At 52.5% G+C, this 20201-nt stretch overlaps 1 protein-coding gene across 3 annotated transcripts in view; it reads left to right on the top strand.

Moving 5' to 3' along the window:
- Nucleotides 1-5070: 5070 nt before the first annotated feature.
- The window catches only part of LOC104055604 (Golgi integral membrane protein 4), a 33851-nt gene continuing 18720 nt past the window's right edge, over nt 5071-20201 (top strand). For all 3 annotated transcript variants that reach the window (XM_054085795.1, XM_054085796.1, XM_054085794.1), the window contains exons 1-6: nt 5071-5394; nt 10871-10945; nt 11344-11393; nt 12220-12273; nt 16062-16212; nt 19235-19317. In XM_054085795.1, coding sequence (XP_053941770.1) covers nt 5208-5394; nt 10871-10945; nt 11344-11393; nt 12220-12273; nt 16062-16212; nt 19235-19317 — 600 coding nt within the window. In that variant the 5' untranslated portion in view covers nt 5071-5207. The remainder of the gene's footprint in view (nt 5395-10870; nt 10946-11343; nt 11394-12219; nt 12274-16061; nt 16213-19234; nt 19318-20201) is intronic.

The following is a 20201-nucleotide window of genomic DNA, read 5'->3' as shown; positions in this document are numbered from 1 at the left end:
GAGGTACCTGACACGAAGCCACGTCTAACGCTGTAAACTCACGCACCTACGCCCACCTGAGAAAACTTTAATTTTGGAACATTTGTGCCCACCATTTCTCATACACCGGGCTCCTGCCCCAGGCTCCTCTCCTGCTCAGCCTGCTCCCACCAACATTTACGCACTCGATTCCTACTAGATTCGTCGAAGGGGTTTCCCTGGAAGGCGACTGCAAAACCCATCAAGGCTGTAGGACACAGTGTCCCGCACAGACTGCTTCCATGGGTTGTGGGTGATGCCAATCAGCTCAGCAGGTTTCTAAAAACCTGTTGTGAAACCGCAGCCCCTAAAGAACGAAGCCTCCCCTCTGTCTCCTACTAATGCATTTCTTACATGCGTCTTTTTCAGACGTTTGGTTTCTTGACAGCGTTTACGTAACCTGGCTCGAAACACTCCCACAGATGATTAAATGCCTGCTGTGAAATCCAAAGCTCCGATTAAAAGGATGGAGCTTTCCAGGACTGCAGTATTGGTGCAGATGGTTAATACTCATGGTTTGCTCTACGAGGGAAAAAGTGACATTTTCTTTACAAGTCCATACAGCTTGAGCTTTCCCATGGGAATTGCTTGTTTTGTTCAGATTATTATTTCAAAGCCACGGTCAGATGTGATCACCCATTGGATTAGAGGAAGCAAAAGGAGATGATCAGATAATCCCTGCGGCACAAAGCATTTTGAGTTCAATTTGAAGAGAGCCGACACTTACGGTCAATTTGTTTCGCTCAGGGGTGCTCCTCTTCTCCTCTCCATCGAAAATCCTCACGCCAACGGCTGTAGACCATTAGCTGTGGGGTGTTGGAGGAATCTGCTCACGGCAGCACCTGCTGGGCTGGCGGAGGGGACAACCCCCCTTCAGGAAAAGCGCACGCTTCAAAGAGGAAGGCGCAAAAGGGCAAAGAGCCAAACCAGACCTTGCAAAATCATCGCGATGTCCCTTTCTCACCTGGTGGGTGGACATCTTTGGCAAAGAAAACTTCTGATCTATCCCAGGCTATCCCGAGCACAAGATAAAATAGTAAATACAGATCATAGCGTCGTAGAATCATAGACTGATTTGGGATGGAAGGGACCTCAAAGCCCACCCAGTTCCACCCCCTGGATCAGGGGCTCCGGCGCTCCGTCCAACTGTGCCAAACCAGGCACAATAAAACCAAACTCCCTGCAGGTGGGGGTTTGTGCCATGGGTCTCAGAACAGAAACATCGGTGAGGGGGAAAGTTCCCAAGAATAAGGAATCCAATCTCACCGCTCTTCTATTCCCATCTTTCAAGCTTGCCCTGAGTTTGGCTGTTTATCGTGAGAGTGCTCTGCTGGGATACCCCAATCCCTTTGGGTCCTGCAGTTGTTTGGCTTTTCCTGAAAACCGGAAAACATTGGAGTAGCCAAAGCCATACGCTCTGATATATTTTTTTTTGATGTGGAAGAATATGACCGAAGTGGAGGATTTTACCACTGACTGCAGGGGAAGTGGGTCAGCTCTCAGTTGACTGGGATTTCACCAGCAAACCACGTAACATCAAGACTGGCTGAGCGCAACCGAGAAGCAAAGCCTTCAGCGCTTTGCTGGGGCTGTGCTGCTCCTCCAGCCCCAGATCCGGTGCGGAAAGAGGGAGCTAAAGCTGTAACTGAGTTCCTTACAGCGGTGGAACAGTAGAGTGCCAGATTGCATCAACTTTGTCAATCAAATCTTTCTCAGATAAACATTCCCTAAGTCAGGTTTTAACCTTTTCCAGAGTCCTCTCTGTCAAAACCACCAAAATTCCCAGTGTTTCTCAGGCAGGAACGAGCACATGAGGAAGTAATTAATGACAGCAAGAGAAAACAACAAAGAATGTGCTGAACGGAGGCAAAACTGAGACTCCTCATCCCACGGGCTGCCTCCTCAGAGCTCAGGACGCAGACAGAAGGCGTTCCAGCTCCTGACAAAGAGCCTGACGAGATGCTGCAGCATTCAGCAGCCCCGGGACATTAATGTAAAGAAGCAGTGGGGCAGTAAAGCTGCTCGATGCACACTGTCTATGCCGCGGAGGTGGAGAATGTCCTCAGCCGAGGGTGTGCGTGCCCCAGCACCATCATCCCTGGTCCTACACACTCAGGATCCACGGCAGACACAGGCTGCACGAAGCATCACATCAGTGGCATTTTGGTTTTCAGAAAGAGCTAAGCAGTAAATCTGGAATAATCAGTTAATTCATTAAGGAAAGTATATAAAGGTCTCTGGAAGCCAGGACCGTCAGCCAAAACACACGGTTTCCAGCAGGCTGGGTCTCCCCCTTGTTCTGGCAGACACCTCAAACAGTACACCCAATCCACTTAAAATGTTTGGGATAGAAAAAAAACCCCAAAAAAACAAACCATAAAAAACTTAGTTACGTTGGATAAATCATAATCTTACAGGAATGCTGTGCCTCAGTTTCCCCATCTGCAGACTAGTGAGACAGAGGAATGCCATTCAGCTATTTCCCAGCAGTGCCTTTAAAGCCCATTTGATTAACATTTCTAAAACCGTGCGTGATTCTTGGAGGGGAATTGCTGCTGAAGAATTAATTGTTACGATTGTTGCTTATTCCCTTGAAACATAGAACTTGGCAGAATTCCGGAGGAAATATCCTTGTGAGCTCAGATAAGAGACGAAGCCAACCTGACGGGCAGCTGCTGGTGCCGGCGAGGTGCGTTATAAACCTGAGGGTCCCAAATAGCGGCTTTTGGCTCAGAACACGGGCAAAGCTCCAGAAAGCTCTGTCTGTGCCGTGAAGCGGGACTGTTCTCTCCTGTTCCCGGCTGGGTCTGCTAACAGCGCGGCCATAAAGCGCAGACCTGGATAAACTGAGCTGGGCAGCTGCTTAGGAGAGGCAATCGCTGCCCAGAGCATCCTGAGAAAGCCTCACCAGGCTCACGCCTTTCTCTTTCTGCTGTCCCCATACCTTTCCCAGCTCACATTTCCCCAAGAAGCATCATTTGAAGATGTCCTGCTTGTTAATTAATGACAGACTCATGGTATTGTTTAGGTTGGAAAAGATCTTTAAGGTCATCAAGCCTGACCCTTAACCTAACACTGCCAAGTTCACCGCTAAACCGTGTCCCTAAGCACCACATCTCCACGTATCTTCAACTCATCCAGAGATGGTGACTCCACCACTTTCCTGAGGCCATTTTGGAGGCCCAGGTGTAGGCGAGGTGTCCTGGGTGGCAGGGAGAGGGCTCTGGGATGCTGTGGTCCTCCTGCCCTACTGTCCCCCACCCTGCTGTCCCCCTGCCCTACTGTCCTGTCCCTGCTGTCCCCAGCCCCGCTGCTCCCATCCCAACTATCTCCATCCCTGCTGCCCTATCCCAACTGTCCCCATGTTGACTGTCCCCATCCCCATTTTCCCCATCCCAATTGTCTTCATCCCTGTTCCCTCATCCCCACTGTTCCCATCCCCACCCCTGCTATCCCCATTCCTTGCTCCCCCCAACCTGCTGCCCACATCCCCACTGTCCTCATCCCAACTGTCCCCATCTCCGCTCCCTCATCGCCACTGCCCCATCCCCACTGTCCCCATCCCAACTCTCCCTATTCCTGCTCCCCCATCCCAACTCTCCCTATTCCTGCTCCCCCATCCCAACTCTCCCCATCCCCTCTGTCCCCATCCCTGCTCCCCTGTCCCAATTCTCCCCCATTCCCCCTCTCCCCATCCCCTCACCTCCATCCCCTCTTTCCCCATCCCCTCTCTTCCCATTCCCCTCTCTCCAACCCCTCTCTCCCCATCCCCTCTCTCCCCATCCCCTCTCTCCCTATCCCCTCTCTCCCTATCCCCTCTCTCCATCCCATCTTTCCCCATCCCCTCTCTCCCCATCCTCTCTCTCCCCATCCCCTTTTCCCCATCCCCTCTCTCCAACCCCTCTCTCCCCATCCCCTCTCTCCCTATCCCCTCACCTCCATCCCCTCTTTCCCCATCCCCTCTCTCCCCATCTCCTCTCCCTCCGTCCCCTCTCCCTCCGTTCTCTCTCCCCATCCCCTTTTCCCCATCCCCTCTCTCCAACCCCTCTCTCCCCATCCCCTCTCTCCCCATCCCCCCTCTCCCTATCCCCTCACCTCCATCCCCTCTTTCCCCATCCCCTCTTTCCCCATCCCCTCTTTCCCCATTCCCTCTCTCCCCATGCCCTCTCCCTCCATCCTCTCTCCCCCATTCCCCCTCTCCCCCATTCCCCCTCTCCCCCATCCCCTTTTTCCCCATCCTCTCTTTCCCCATCCCCTCTCCCTCCATCCCCTCTTTCCCCATTCCCCCTTTCCCCATCCCCTCTTTCCCCATTCCCTCTCTCCCCCATTCCCCCTTTCCCCATCCCCTCTCCCTCCATCCCCTCTCCCCCATTCCCCCTTTCCCCATTCCCCCTTTCCCCATCCCCTTTTTCCCCATCCTCTCTTTCCCCATCCCCTCTCCCCCATTCCCCCTTTCCCCATCCCCTCTTTCTCCCATCCCCTCTTTCTCCATCCCCTCTTTCCCCATTCCCTCTTTCCCCATTCCCCCTCTCCCCATCCCCTCTTTCTCCCATCCTCTTTCCCCATCCCCTCTGTTCCCGGTGCCGCCGCTTTCCTGCCCTCCTCCCGGCTCCGGAGCCGCCGTTTCCTCCCGGTTCCGCCGCGGGGAGGGGGCACAAAGGCTTTCTCGTGCCTTTGGGTTATTTTTTCCGGCCGCTGCTCCCGAGGGGGCGGTGGGAAGAGCCCGCGGCGGCCGTGCCCCCCGCCCGCCCCCTGCGCTGCAGCACATGGGAAGCAAAAGTTTTCCTCCTCCTCCTCCTCCTCCTCCTCCTCCTCCGCTCGCCGCCGGCTCCCCTCGCCCTCCCGGGCCGGGTGGCAGCTGCACGATGGCTTTGCCCCTCCGGCATCCCGGTGCCGCCTCCATTCCCGTGGGAAATGAGGAATAAACCGGTGTCGGAGCATCCTCCGCTGCTCTGAGCGCTGGCGAGAGGGGGGGAGAGGAGCGCGGCGGGCAGAGGGAGCGGCGGTTTCCTGCGGGAAAGGGGCTGCGGGGGGGAAAAAGGGGCTGAGGGGGAAAAAGGGGCTGCGAGGGGAAAAGGAGCTGCGAGGGAAAAAGAGCTGCGGGGGAGAAAGAGCTGCTGGAGGGCAACAATCGGATGCTTTAGCATCGCCCGAGAGGCAGCGCTGCATCGTTTGGCTTCGGCCCCGTCATGGGTACCGGGATGTGTTCGAGGAGGCAGAAGGGGCTCCTGCAGACCGGGTTCCTCCTGCTCGCCCTGGCCTGTTTGGCCTCGTTTTTTTTCCTCTACAACCACCTGCAGCAGAAGGTTCGGAACGCCGAAGCTCTGGCCCAGAAATACAAACAGCAGCAGGAAGCGCTCTCTGCCCAGCTCCAAGGTGAGTGACCTTCTCTCTCCCTTCTCCCGGCGGTACCCACGGGTGGCTTCGCCCCACAACCCAGCGGCAGGAGGGTGCCTTAGGGGAACCTCAGCTTTGGGCTTTAAAGAGCTTTAGGAAGACACCGTCACCTTTTTCTTGCTGCCCCCCTCCTTTTGCTGTCTGGAAATGAGAACAGCCTTGAGGGGAACGGCGTGTGCTGGATCGGGGAGCTCAGCTGCGTCACATCGATTCCATTTCTTCTCCCCGTGGTCCCTTTTGGCCGTAAAGAACAGTCATTCCGAATGGGAAGCAGTGAGAAAGGCAAAGAGGCGCTTCCAGCAGCGGTCAGGGCAGGCTGAGATGTGGCTGAGAGCGAGACGCGGCTGCGAGAAAGGGAAGAGAGAGGCAGAAGGGGGTTCTTTGGTAAAGTTTGTCATCGTTCTGGCTGCTGCCCATTGCCTTGGGCGAGAAACAAACCCCTCTTCTCATCCAGAGGTGGATCTGTGGCTCTAGAATCTTGCCAGCCCGTGGGGGGGTGATGGATGCAACTGAGCTCCCTAAAAAGAGGGGAGGAGGACGAAGAATTGGCTTTTCTGAGCCTTCTGACCAGCACTGGGTTCCTCTGGCAAGAGCTGCCGGAGGACCAGACGGCAGCGTAATACCTACATTCCCCTTCCCCCTTCCTCTCCCCCTCATTTGTCCTCCTTACAGGAATGTCTGCCTGTGGGAGAGTGACATTTTAGCCCAGGAAAGGCTGAGGACGTGTTACTCCGTTGCTGAACTCTTTACCTTCTTAGTCCAGCCCATCACTCCAGCCTTACTGGTGTGCCAAAGAGACATTTCCAGCACCCGTGCCTGGATTTGGAGTCTCTGGAGGGATTTGCTGAGCTCCCTGCAGGGAGCGTTGTGGGATCCACTCTTTGGGAACCGGCGGTTGTGTGTGTGATGCAGGAGAATGAGTTGGTTCTGGAGTATCCCCCCCATTTTATGGGGACAAAATACTGTTTGCCTGTGGTTCGAGTGACTCGAGGTCGAGAGGTAACTACTTTTTCTTCCAACAATTGTGTTTTACATTGTAGTGTTTAAATCAAGAGCTTTTCCTCAGGCTAAAACCAGATCTGGGGGTTGCGTTTTGACCTCTGTTGACATAGTGCAGTGATGTTGTGTCCCTGTCCTGTATTTGCGGGGCGGTCTGCAGCTCTGTCACCCCACACAGGTGCCTTTTGGGGTTAAATCTTTTCTGCGGGCGCTGTTGCGATGCAAGTGCAGCATTGGTCCAGCTGCTCCTTGTGCTCAGGGCTGGTATTTCTACCTGCGAGCTGGGAAAGCAGAGCCTGCGTGTCTGCGTTTTGTTTGTCTCAAGGAAACACGCTTTAAAAGAAGCCCAATCAATCTCGTGAATCGATCTAACGCGTGTCCAGCTCGGCTGCTCTGAGCTTACTGTTTGTTTCCAGTTCTTTTTACTCCATTACAAAGGCGTTCAGACAGCTCCAGCCCCAGCCCCAGCGATTCCCACCTGCGTCCTGGGTTTCTGAGCTGCAGAGATGAGCGTGGCACAAGTTAGCCCGCGTTCCTTTCTGGTGTGTCAGCGCTTCTCGCTCCTCTCGGAGAGAGGGGTGGTTCTTCCCAGAAGAAGCTGACAGCGGTAGCCTCAGGGAACCCCAGTTTTGGGAGCAGCAGCCTCAAGCAAACAGCCGAGATGGGTTCATAACATCTTTTTCACCCCGATACGTGCGAACGGCAGAGGTGCAGCCTGTTGCTGTGGCTTCTAACCCTCTGCCAGCCCTCCCATTCCTAATTACAGTTGTTGCCATGGATACCCCTTTTTTATTTTCGGAAGACAGTTGCTTGTCCAACAATTTTCACACGGGCAAGGCTTCTTTTTGGATTTGGCTGGTGGGAGAAGCCTAGCGACTGGCAGGTGGGAGCCGTGCTCCTGGAAGTCTTCAAGCACAGCGGTGTTTGCACGTGTGGCCGTGGCTTTGGCGCCGTCACCTTGCGTTGCTGCTCCCTGCGCCGCTTTGGTGCTGAGGCTCTGCCCCTGCGCTCTGCTGACCTGTTGCATGACTTTCACTGCCTTGTCTTCTGCGTCTGATTTGTCTTTCCGGCTCTACAAAAGGAGGGGGACGTTATTCTGAGGTGGAATTCAGTACTCTTTAACTGGTGCGCCGGGTCATACAATCATAGAATAGTTTGGGTTGGAAGGGACCTTCAAGATCATCCAGTTCCAACCGCCCTGCGGAGGGCAGGGACACCTCCCGCTGGATCAGGGGCTCAAAGCCCCATCCGACCTGGCCTGGAACCCCTCCAGGTGTGCAGCCATCAGGTGTTTCCTGCCCTTCTTACGTCCAAGTGCAGCAGAAGAGTAAAACCCGGGACTGTTGGCGATACTGGACTCGCTCTGCCTTTATGGACCTCAAACTCTCCCTGGCAGATGCTGCTCTCGCTACCGTGGGGTATATAAGGCGACTCCTTCACAAACTCACCCTGTTTGCTGTAGTCTTGAAATGAGTACGACTCCGCCGAGGCAGGCCTGACCTGTTCTTCTTTCCCAAAGGCGAGGCGAATGCATTGTTTTAGCAGTTCTAGTTCTGCATTTTAGCTCATTTGGCAGCAGGTGACAGTGCTTTAGCGCTGAGTTCTGGCTGAATTCCAGCCTGGATTTCGCCACTGACCACCCTCCATTCTCTCCTGTTACTGCAAATTGTTAAAGACTTCCTGTCTTCCTGTGCTCTGGAGCGGTACGGTGCCGGTTTGCTCTGCTGAGTTGTTGCTGCATTCCACCGCAAAGATAAATAGAGAGACTATTTTATGCGGCACTTACTCACTGCTTTGTGTAAAGCTGAACGCACCCTTTCTGGGCTCCGGAGACCTGGAAAAATAGCAGGAGAGAGCACAACTCTTTTTTTCTAGTCACTAGAGCTTATTTCAGCTTATCTTACTTATAAAAAAAAGTGTCAAGAGAGCCAAGTTTTATCCTAAATTGCTGAATAAACAGCCTACGATGCGGAGCGGCTCCTGAAGACTCATCTGCTTTGGGGTTTGTGGTTATGGGTGTTTGCACTCACCCGTTGCCAGAGCCGCTTTCCTGTGCTTTAATTCCCCGTTTACTGTGTGAGATCGATAGCACCTGGTAGTTTGGGGTCACCTGAGCAGACAATTAGTTATTTACTTGCCTGGCCCTGGGCTGGGAGGGTTTGGCTTTGATGAGGTTGGAGCCATTCCGCTCGCCTCCTGCGGTGCCCGGCGCGCGCTGCTCTTCTGGGTGACGGAGCACGGTGTAGTTAAGTTACTCGAAAATGAAGTGCTTCCAGAAGAAACTCCAACATAGGGAATTCCTCCAAGCCCAGAACCACTGAGGCAGACGCAGACTGTAAGCTCGGAGAACGTGAACGGGCACAGCAAAGCCTCTGAGCATCCCTAATAATGACTTTTCACTGCTGGTGTGAGGTTCTCATCCCACCAAAGCCTTGTCCTCGGGTGCTCCGCTAGGTAAGGTGAGATCTTGTGGCGGAAACATCACTGCTCGGAGCTCGCAGATCTGTCTGGAAGTGGCTGATGTTCTTCAGATGACAATTAATTTGAACGAGGCTTTCTAGCACGTTGTGAAGAAGCATCCGTGGTCTCTTGGGTGCTCAGCGGGGCTGGGGAAGCCCTTGGGCTGACATTTGAGTAGTCTGTTGGGAAAAAGGCTTCTAAAAATAAAGCTGTTGTGAAGTAGGTGCTTGCACAGCTGCAGCGATGGGCCTGATGCTCACCGATGGGCTCAGCACGGGGACAAATCCTTCCAGACGGAAACCAAATAGTTCTGCTGTAATGCTTTGGAGAATATGGGAGTTTCCTTGCTTCAGAGGAAAAGAGTAATGAAGCGGCCCAACCCAGGGGAAGCTTCTTCATCGTTGGGATGTCTGTCTTTGTTAACTAGGGAGGATAACGAAGAGAAGGAAGGAGATAGCAGAGCTGGTGACAATAGCAAATCCTGCCCTGGGACGCTGGCCCTTCCTGCTCCCTGGGGAAGGTCAGAAGGGACAGATGGGGTTAAGACGGGAGGCAGTTTGGATGTGAATGTGTGCCTGGGGAAGGGCACAGCCTTGCAGTTCCTGGATCATCTTTAGGATTGTTCAGAAAGGTGTCCTACCCTGATTTTTGGGATGCTGGAACTGCCTGTGAGCTCCTCTCTATGTAAGTATTGACAGCAACATCTACAAGCGCCAAGTGGCCAAGCGCCACTGATGGGTAGCGCTGTAAAATATTGGATATACATGTGGATGTTTTGTGTCCCTAATTTCCCCAGATTGGGGAAATCTGCTGCTCTCAACCGCGTTTGAATGCAGGACGTGCACTGCCTTGGTGGCTCCCGTGTGACCTGGTGGCCTTGGCAGCCTCTGTGGATTCACTTGCAGTGAGAGCACGAGAGCACTTGGGGCTCTCGGCTTGGCGAGATTTCAGCCAGGAACGAGTTCGCACTTGTTTTATGCCAATATCATCCCACTTTGTTCATTTTCCTGGAGACGGAGCATCAAGGCACGACTTGCCCCCAAAGATCTTGGCTTTTGAAGTTTGTTTTCTCGCCCCTGCCCTCCGATCACCGCCCGGTGCTGTCGTGGCGCGGTGGCAGCCTCCGCGGGGATGGAGGAGCTCGTGCAGCTCCGTGCTGTGACTCGGGGAAAGCTCTCGGTTCGCATTCAGGCGTCGGAGTGGATTAAAATCCCCATCCATCAGGAACCTTCTCCGACGCTTCGTTTGTCGTGTGGCTGCTGGAGGAAGCAACCTCACCCCTCTCCTTTCTGGGCTCCTGTGCAGAGCGCAGATGCTTTTTTGATGTGTAGTGGGAAAGGGAGCTGCTTGGCTCGCTCTGCCTCAGTGCTCCGAGGGCCGGTTACAGGTTGGGTTGTGGAAGGGGAGAAAATCTCTCCTGCGTGCTGCCGATGCCTTTACGGAATGGGTGACCTGGAAAGCTGTGGCTCTCTGGAGCCTGAGAGCAGCCTTAACGTGCAAATACATGGTTTAACCCGTCAAGCCAGCTCTTGGGCTTCACAGCTTACGATCCAAATCAAAACCTGAGCGCTACTCCTCGCAGCATGACAGACTGATGTGTTAGATCAGGAATATCCATTGTCTTTAGGCCAGCTGTCCTCATCCTGCTCCAGACCTTATCTGTTTAGAGTTGACAAAGATGCACGAACAGCTTGTAGCTGGACCTGACCCTCCCGTTGTTTAGGACATCGGGTATCTGCATGTCTTTCAGCACCGTTGAGCTGCTTGGTCTGGATCTTACATGTGAGCTGCTGCGTGCTTAAGCCTAGAAACCCAGAGTGATACACGCCATCCAAGCCGGGAAAGGCTGTGCCGGCTGGCACTGCTCTCTTGGGCAATTGCTGACCAAGTCCATGGCAGGATTTGCAGCCCACGTGTGCCCCCGGCCACATGAAAAGGGTACACGGGAAGAAATGTCGGGGTTTGTCTCATGCTGTGCCTCTTTCTGCTTCCCTAGTTGTGTACGAGCACAGATCCCGGCTAGAACGATCCTTGCAGAAAGAGCGAGGGGAACACAAGAAGACGAAGGAAGGTGAGTCCCTTGCGTGGGTGGCACAGTGGTGTCCGGCCACCCCTCCAGCTGTCCTTGGGGGAGGGCTGTGTGGTACCCGAAGCTTTTTCTGCCTTCAGGGCCATGAGTGGATGTTACTGAACAGCCCCCAGGTGAGACTCATCCCTGGTTTGTAGGGAATAATTAACTGACCTGTCCGTTTGCGTGGGCAAAAGGTGCCGGGAGGTGTTCTCTCGTAGCCCTCTGTATTTCCTCCGTTCGATCTAGGTAACAGCACCTGCCAGGTGGTGTTGGAGCTAAACCTGGCACTAGACCATGTTTTTTTTCTTGGAAATATGTAAACTTTCTTATAGAAGTGATCTGAAGATGCTGAGCTCTACAACTGCTCATTCAATTGTCTTCTCCTCTTCCATTTCTAGATTTTTTAGTGTATAAGTTAGAAGCTCAGGAAGCTCTCAACAAGGAGAAGGTAGGTATGGTTTGTTCCTCAGAGACTGCATATCCATTGTTTTCTGTGTCCAGGGACTGTCAAATGATTTCCACCAGCCTGTGGACTTTGCATTCGGCAGGGAAAAGCAGGGCCCTCCAGTAAGGGTTGGAAAGAAACGCATCCGTGGGTTATCAACATGGGAAAGACGTGGATCTCTTAGAGCGAGTCCAGAGGAGACCACGCAAATGATCTGAAGGCTGGAGCACCTTCCATACCAGGACAGACAGAGAGAGTTGGGGTTGTTCAGCCTGGAGAAGGCTCCCAGGACACCTTGGAGCAGTGTTTCCAGTGCTGAAAGGGGCTCCAGGAAAGCTGGGGAGGGGCTCTGGATCAGGGAGTGCAGGAATAGGACGAGGGAGATGGTTTTTAGCTGAAAGAGGGGAGGTTGAGATGAAATCTTAGGAAGAAATGTTTTGCTGTGCGGGTGGGGAGGCCCTGGCCCAGGTTGCCCAGAGCAGTGGTGGCTGCCCCATCCCTGGAGGGGTTCCAGGCCAGGTTGGATGGGGCTTGGAGCCCCTGATCCAGTGGGAGGTGTCCCTGCCCATGGCACGGGGTGGGACTGGATGGGCTTTGAGGTCCTTTCCAACCCAAACCATTGTATGATTCTATGAATTAGTGAGCTGGTGGTCGGGGTGCCTGTTCTGCTGGTCACCTTGGTAGGCTTATCCCCAGTCTCTGTGTGTGTGCCTGTGTGTGGTGGGGCACGTGCTGTTGGTGCAGTGGCCGGGCAGGTGCTCCTGTGTGTTTCTCTCCACCATAGGTTTTTCTGGGATCTAACGGCACTGTTGAATCTGTTTCTTTCCAGCAAGACTCCATGAACAGATACGGCGCCCTCAGTTCCCAGCACAAGATACTGAAGGTAAGGGAGGAGTCTGGTTGGACGTCCTCGGTATCTGCTGCACGTTAAAGAATGCTCCTTGGAAGGAGAGTCGGTGCTTTCGCTCACCAGAGATGTTTGGGAGAGACCAAGGGTTTCCTGCAGATAGAGACAGCACAGAGGGAGGAGACCACACAGCGATGGTGACCTACAATCCGTCCCGAATATTCAGGTTCATGGGAGTTTCCTAATTATCCTGTTGGGCTTTGTATCCCAACAAAGATAGGAAAAGAAAGGATTGCAGCCTTCACCTGTTCCTCATTGCAGTCGTAGTCTTTGTGCAGTTTATGGCGCAGGAATTCTGCTGTTCGCCGTGTTCTTTCCTAGGTCTCTTAGCGTGACAATGGGTCTGTTCATCACAGCGTGCTCTTTGGGCAAATACAACGTATTCTGGTCCATGCAGGAGGCTCAGAGCGGGGTGACTCACTGCATTTTGGACCTTATCACATGTTCTACCTGAAGCATATCTTGATGTTCAAGTTTGCTTTTGATAAAGCAAAGCAACTGCGGCTGGTGATGGTGGGTTTAAAATGTTTTTTAGCTACAGCCCTGGCAGCGAAACGGTAATTTAACTCCGCGATGCAGAAAGAGAGCCAGGTTCCAGCAGCCCTTAGCACCGCTGGGCTGTATTTCCTGAGCGGAGCTGGACGTCCAGCTGCCTGGCTTTTGGATTCAGACTTTGAGAAAAGGGAAGTACAGTTCTGTCTCTTGGGCATTGGCCAACCCTGCGGATTCTGGAACGCTCTGCAATAGTAACGTTCCTCTTCATAGCAACTGCGGGCTGAGCAGAATGCTCTGGTTTGCTTCTCTCAAGGGGACAGTGACAACACTTTTGTCCCGTTTCCCTTTCTCTTGCTTCCTTTTATTGGAGGAGAAACAAATACTCTATTTCTTTAACTACATTTACAGCTGCTGAAAGACAGGCAGAAAGACCGCAGGCTCGGGACTGCGGTGCGGTAGCTTTCCACCCCCTGCCCTCAAAAAATCGGTTTTCAGCTCAACTTCTACCTAGCTGAGAATGCGATTAACTCTGGAGCACAGGCAAAAAAATCCTTCCCACTAGTGGTTGCTCCTTCAGGAGGAAGATTGCTGCCAGCAGCATCATTACCTAGAAAGTAGACGTGTAAGGCTGAGCAGAAGCAACTATCTCAGCTGGAGGTCCCAAATCTGGACCATGAAGCCACCTCGACGTATCTGGTTTTGGCGTTTGTGGCCATTGCTGTCGTTCTGAGCAGTATTTAAGTTATCAGCACGTGATGTACATCTGCCACAGGCACACCGGGCTCCAAAGGGCGAAGGGCTTGGCTTGGTCCGGAAATAGCAGCTGCGGTAGTTGCCTGTGTTTGGGTTCCTGCTGGAGCCAGACTTGGGTTTGCAATTCCTTTCATCCTCTTGAGCGGAGATTAAAATGTTTTGTACTTGGGGTGCTCGTATTTTCTCCTTTCTCTTCATCTGCCCGTTTCCCCAGAGACCTGCTCCTGCCTCGCCGCTGTGTTGTGGGCACTACACGGTGCCTCAACAGCCAAGGGAGGAGAGGACTTGCTGGCCTGAATTCAAACAACTGAGTTGGAGGACACCCGGTTGTGAAAGATGAGCTGGTTTCCCCGTGTCGCGCTGTTGGGTATGATGAGTAGGGTCACCGTGAAGCGTCATCGTGGCGCGGTTCTCTCTGTATTCCCTCACCCCGGCTGCATTTGTACATGGTTTACCCAACGCCCGTGTCTTGCAGTTTCTGCTTGCCTGGTTGAACCAGTGTATCCATGAGCCTGGAGAAGGGAATGGCGTTACAGCCAGACGTGAGAGGTTCCCGGCATCCTCAGGGCTGCCAGCAAACCTGACCCAGAACTGCCTGGGTCAAGCGTCCTTCGCTTACAGTTAAGCTGTTTCTCTGCAAAATAATTACTTATAGCACATTCAGACCTCCTGTCCTGCAACTACAATAAAGCAGCGGCTGTAGATTCCTCCTGAAGTTTGCACGCGTGGGTCACAGCCATCCTGAGGAATCGGCTGGGATTGAGGATGCTCTGTGCGTTTAATGAGCTGTTCTGCGCCGTGGGTGCTTCGTGTGACCTTGGCCAAGGCACTTATCTCTCTCCGCAGCTTCCTGCTGCTATTAAAGGATGAATATTCCCTCCCTTCCTCGTGCCCGGGAGCAGGCTGGGGACAGACGTTATGCACATCACCCGCCAGACAGAAGAGGGGCTAGAAACTAATCGACCTAAACTGATGAGGGCTGAAAATTCCTGGAGGTGCTTAGAGTTTCTCGCTCAAATCAGTTCTTGTTTGCTAATGGTGGCGCCTTCGGAGGTGTTTAGTTTCAAAATGATGTTAGGGATGTGGTTCCTCCACGGCGGCTCTGGGAAGATCTGCAAGTACCTGATGTCTTTGAAAGCCAAAGCAGGAATCTTTTTATTCTCTTTTATTTTCCCTCCTGATCTGGCGATCTGCTTAACCTCACGTCCTTCTCTCTCCTCTTGTTCTGTCTCTGGACCCCTTCACGTTGATAACTTTTTCCTCCTCATTGCATGTGTTTTTAGAGCGTGGTTATATCTCCTTTTAGTGGAGGATAATTGCTTCGGGGGAGATTGCCTGGGCCACAGATGCTTTGTTTAACCGGGGAATAAATGCAATCATCGATAACATTTAGAGATTTGAGTGTTTTCAAAAAGAGTTTTTCCACGCAGTCTGCTGGAAATTGCTGCCTGGGTCCCGAGGAGCTGGAAGGGCCCGGGTTCAGCGTGAGCCAATCCATCTGCATACATAATTGGTGTTGACAAACTGGATGGGGAAGGACTCTCTGGGTTACCATGGGAACAAAAAAATAGAGGTGAATTCCGGTTCAGTGGGTCCGAGCAAAAGGATGTCTCAGCGTGTTTTGTTCTTGGACTCTGCAAGAGGGGAGGGGAGAGGAGAACAGCTCTTCAACCCACTTCTAGCTGATGAATTCTTGCTCTGCGTGGAATAGTCTGGTCTTGTGAGAGCCTCGTGTCCTGGCGTCCATGCCCGTGAGCCCCGTGTTGCTGTGGGGAACGTGGGCTCGCTCTCGTCTGGCTCTTGGGGAGGATGGGATGTTCTCGCAGGTCTCCCTGGTGTTCTGGCAGATGGGAGCGGTGGGTGAGAGAGGAGCCCCGCTGGCGGGGAGCCAAGCAGAAAGAACAACCCAAGTGCTTAGGTGTCCTCGGTGACTAACGATACCTGCACACAGAAAGGCAATGGGAATTAGACCTTAGTGCTAATTAAAGGTGAGCTGCTCCTGCCTGTAACGTGCAGACTGATGCTACGTGGACCATGGAGACTATCCTTGTCCGTGTCTGGGACTCTGGAAAGGACCTTGGATTTGAACAGTGTCCCATGGGCGTTTGGTTTGATATCAGAAGGTGTCATAGCCTGCATTGCTCGCTCAGAGCTGGGTGTGTAGGGGACTTGGGGAGGAATAGGAGTGGTTCTTGGCTGTGTCCCAGAGCCTCCATCTCTCTTTCAGGCAGGAGTGGACTTGTCACCGCATTCTGTTTCCAGTTTAGTGGCTTCCAAGTAGACCTCCCAAACTGCTTCACAAGGCAGAGCTTAACTGGCATTTCGCATCCCTCCTGAACCACAGAACACAAAGAATATTGTGTTGTATCAGAGATTTTTGAACTACCTTGTCGGAGGAACGACCATCTCTGCTTCCCCGAGCATCTTATTAAACAGAAGCACTTGAGTAGCACTCGGCGATAGCTAAATTACTCTTCTCCTTGAACTGACTCTTTGTCCCTTCTTTTCATATTCAGAACCAGCATGATGATGTGAAGAAGCAGCTGCTTGACCTGCAGCTGCAGCACAACAGCTTGAAACTGGAACATCGGAAAGCACTGGAGACCCATAGCCAGAAATACGCCCAGCTGCAGCAGGAGAAGGACAGCGAAGTCACCAACTTGCAGGGTGAGTGTGATGGAGAGCTGAGGAAACATCAGCCAGAGAGAGGGCTGAAGAACTGAGTTCAGGAGGGGACTGTGTTTCTTCTACAGCCCCCCAAAAGGCCTCTCAATACTGTAGGAATGCCTCTGTTTGACCGAGCACCACAGCCCTTCTGCACCTCAGCTGGAGCATCGTCCCACCTCGGGGTGGTGGGACAGGAGCAAGGGCAGTGTTAGAGCTGGCCAGGTATCCTGAGGGTGCCTTGAGGGGAGCTGAGAGGTGGAAAGCAGGCTATGGAGCAGCTTCCCCGTGCGAGGGAAGCCATCGGGGTTCAAAGGTGGTGGGTTTGTGTCACGATACACACCGCAAAAGCTTCTGGCACCTTGGGCTGGCGCATGCATGGATCAGGCTGCAGTTCCATGGTCAGCGTGGGGTCCAGAGGAGAGGAGCCTGGGACTTTTATAGCCTGAGGGTAGACTATGCAACCTAGGATTTAACCCTACTTTGATCTCTCTGCGATTCAGACCCCCGTGCTGTTCTGCTGCGTGGGGCATCCCTGCCTCCTGTCGATATCAGCACTTTCACCGTGTTATTTTAAAAGCCTAATTGACTTTTGGTGGCTTCTTACGCCGCCTGCGGCTGCCGCTTGTCTTATTTGTGTAGAACCAGGTGAGGTAACAAATTAGCGTGCCAGATGCTGGTGGTGTTCGGGCTGTGAAACCATCTGTGTCCCAAGGTCACACTCAAAATGGATAAGATAATCCAAAAGTAAACGGCGTGGCGGTACGTGCTGTGGCTGCACAGCGGGCTGGGGCAGGAACAACCCGGCAGGAAACACTGCCTCACCCTCTCCTTTCTCTGGTGCAAGTCAGCGGAGATGCTTTTCGTGGCAGAGAGAAAACATTCCGACATTAGGTATCCCATCTATTTATCCCAGGGTGGATGGGTCTTGGGCAGCCTGATCCAGTGGGATCCAGGGGGGTTGGAACCGGGCGATCTTTAAGGTCCCTTCCAACTCAAACTATTCTATGATTCTATTTCTATATACATTTCCCGCTTCTCTGTATGCTTTTGACAATGGAAAGCAGTTTCCGTACTACCAAAGTCCTATAAATTCTAACATTTCATCTTGGAAGCAAATTAAGATACCTTTTGTAATTAATACAGGTCTATAAAACACATTTAATAGTACAACTACTGCAGAGAATGCTGATCCCTTTAATTCCCAATTTCGGTTTAGCCTACTGTTTAATTAGATTGAGGGGGGTTTAAGGCTTACACCGTTCTTACTTGCGTTAGGTCTGAGTGAGCCAAATCTGATGATGTTTTTTTGCTCCTCTGATCGACAAAGCCTGGGTATGTGATGAGTGAGAATCACCATCCGGGGTGAGAACGGGAGAATTGAGCACAAGCAAACAGAACGTAAAGATTTGATAGTCTCTCTCCTTGACATACGCAGCCCCCGATGAAGGAAGAAAACCAATTCTGCCCGAGAAAGGAGAATAACGATCAGAAAAACAATTCCGAGAGGGAAGCCCGCCAGGAAGGTTGGCTTAAGGCTGGGATATGAATTAATATTCTCTGTTCATCCTCCCGGGTTGCTCTTCTCTTGGCGCCGTCTCTCTCCTGTGCTGTCAGCTCAAGGCTGGCTGGTAAATCTTCCCCTACGTATCGGTAACCGCCGTACAGAAGAGCAAGACGGTCTCGGGAGGTGGGGAAGGCAGAGCTGGTAGCATTGCTAACGCCTCATTTTCTTTCCTGATGTTCCACCAGCACTTTCTATATATAATGTGCCCTCAGGAGACCCGCGTTGGAAGCCGTGCCTCCGGCAGCGAGGGGAACGGGAGAGGCGTCTGAGCAGCAGGCATTGCTCGGGGCTGTTAAAACGCAACTGAGGGATTTCTACCATCCTCTTATGGGGGAAAAATTCCCCTCCTTGTCCTGGCAGGTGCAGCTGTGTTTGTGGAGAAATCCCAGTGCGGTTCTAGGGATGGTTTAAGAGACCTTTAGGATCTTTTGACGTAATCGTTCTTTTTGTTCAGTTGTTTCAGGCAGTGAAATGGAAGTGCATTGTGTGTCTTGTTGCTGAACCACTTAGGAGTGTGCAGAGAGCTTGAAAGGAGCCCAGCAAGGCCCGAGCTTGCTCTGTACCAGCGTAGGAGCCCGAGGACCAAGCTGCCCTGTGGTTGCTTTCTCTAAATGAGTTGTGGGTTTTTTTTGTTGGTACCATCCTCTCACGAGGCAGCTGCTCTGTGCGGGAGGAGGGAACCTCCTTGCTGGATCTGCTGTGGGCTCAGGAGACCCGACGGACTCCTCTTAGAGTTTCTCAACCTTCCAGTTACCACAGGTAGGGGTAGGGACCACTGCTCGCTGCTCCCTGCTGTGATGGGTCAGGGAAATGAAGAAACAAACACCTTATTCTGCTAGCAAGCGCATCCAGAGCCAGAGTTCAGCTTAGACTGAATATAAGGAAGAAATTTGTTATGCTGGGGGTGGTGAGACACTGGTGGAGGTTGCCTGAGGAAGTGGAGGAGGCCCCATCCCTGGAAACATTCGAGGTCAGGTTGGATGGGGCTCAGAGGAGCCCGATCTGGTTGAAGATGCTCCTGCAGAGGGGTTGGACTGGGTGACCTGCAAAGGTCCCGTCTAACCAAAAGCATTCTCTGATTCCCTGACCCCGAGACACTGCAGGAGAGAGGAGGTTCCTTGGACGGGCAGGACTCCTGGGTGCCTGAAGGAACGATGATTCAGGTTTGTTAGTGTGTTTGGCTTGTTCCTAGTGCTTCACGGTAACTCCTGGGCTCGGAGAGATCAAACTCACAGCATCGTTTAGGTTGGAAAAGACCTTTAAGATCATCAAGTCCAACTTGATACCACCCTTGATACCAACTTGATACCAACTTGATAAACCTAATACCACCAAGTTCCTTACTAAACTGTGTCCCTAAGCAAAGATCTCTGAGGTCAAGAGGAATTTATGCTAAGGGAGGGAGATACTCCATGTGTGAAAATAGCTCTCTTAAGCAAATTTCTTCTTCTTTTGCAGATACGGTCTATAAACTCAGAGAAGAGAGCAAGCTGCTTCGGAAGGCCCATCAGGAAGTTCACTCACAGCTCCTTAATGCCCAGGTAATCAGTAAGGCGGTATTTGTGGCCACATGGGACAATCTTTCACTGGGGTCGGGGTGTACCATCAAACATTCTCTAAATAATAAATCTAGTTACCAACTGTGTTGCAGTGTGATGAGTCGCCTAAAACAGCGCTGGTAGTACAGCTGCATTCGTACAAGTAAAATTCTCCCACCTAGAATCCGTGCCGGTAGCTGAAAATCCAGGTCCGTTACGTGAGTCATTGTGGTTCAAGGGAGCATGGACGTGTTCCCAGCCCTGGGATGCCTCATGTCACTTACTCATGTCTCAAATACGTCCACTCTAAATGATGATGAATTGTCTCTGTTTATGGCTATGGAATTAATTGCAGAGAGACACGGCAAGGCAGAGGTGCCTTGCCTAGCTTGGAGGGACCACAAGTAGACACTCAGCAAAAAGGTCCCCTTCTGCATCTCCCTGTGAAGCCCTGGGACAGAGGGAGACTTATAAAATCTTGGAAAGACCTATGTCAAAAAGAAGGCTTGGATCAGAAATGGGGTCACCAGCAGGTCCAGGGAGGTGATTCTCCCTCTGTACTCAGCACTGGTGAGACCGCACCTCGAGTACTGTGTTCAGTTCTGGGCCCCTCACCACAAGAAGGATGTTGAGGCTCTGGAGTGTGTCCAGAGAAGAGCAACAAAGCTGGTGAGGGGCTGGAGAACGTCTGACGAGGAGCGGCTGAGAGAGCTGGGGGTGTTTAGCCTGGAGAAGAGGAGGCTGAGGGGAGACCTTATTACTCTCTACAACTGCCTGAAAGGAGGTTGTGGAGAGGAGGGAGCTGGGCTCTTCTCCCAAGTGACTGAGGACAGGACAAGGGGGAATGGCCTGAAGCTCCGCCAGGGGAGGGTCAGGTTGGATATCAG

The sequence above is a fragment of the Cuculus canorus genome, chromosome 21 (genome assembly GCF_017976375.1).
Source record: "Cuculus canorus isolate bCucCan1 chromosome 21, bCucCan1.pri, whole genome shotgun sequence".
In the NCBI taxonomy this organism is placed as follows: Eukaryota; Metazoa; Chordata; class Aves; order Cuculiformes; family Cuculidae; genus Cuculus; species Cuculus canorus.
The sequence above is the reverse complement of the archived record's forward strand: the minus strand, read 5'-3'. Positions and strand labels throughout refer to the sequence as shown.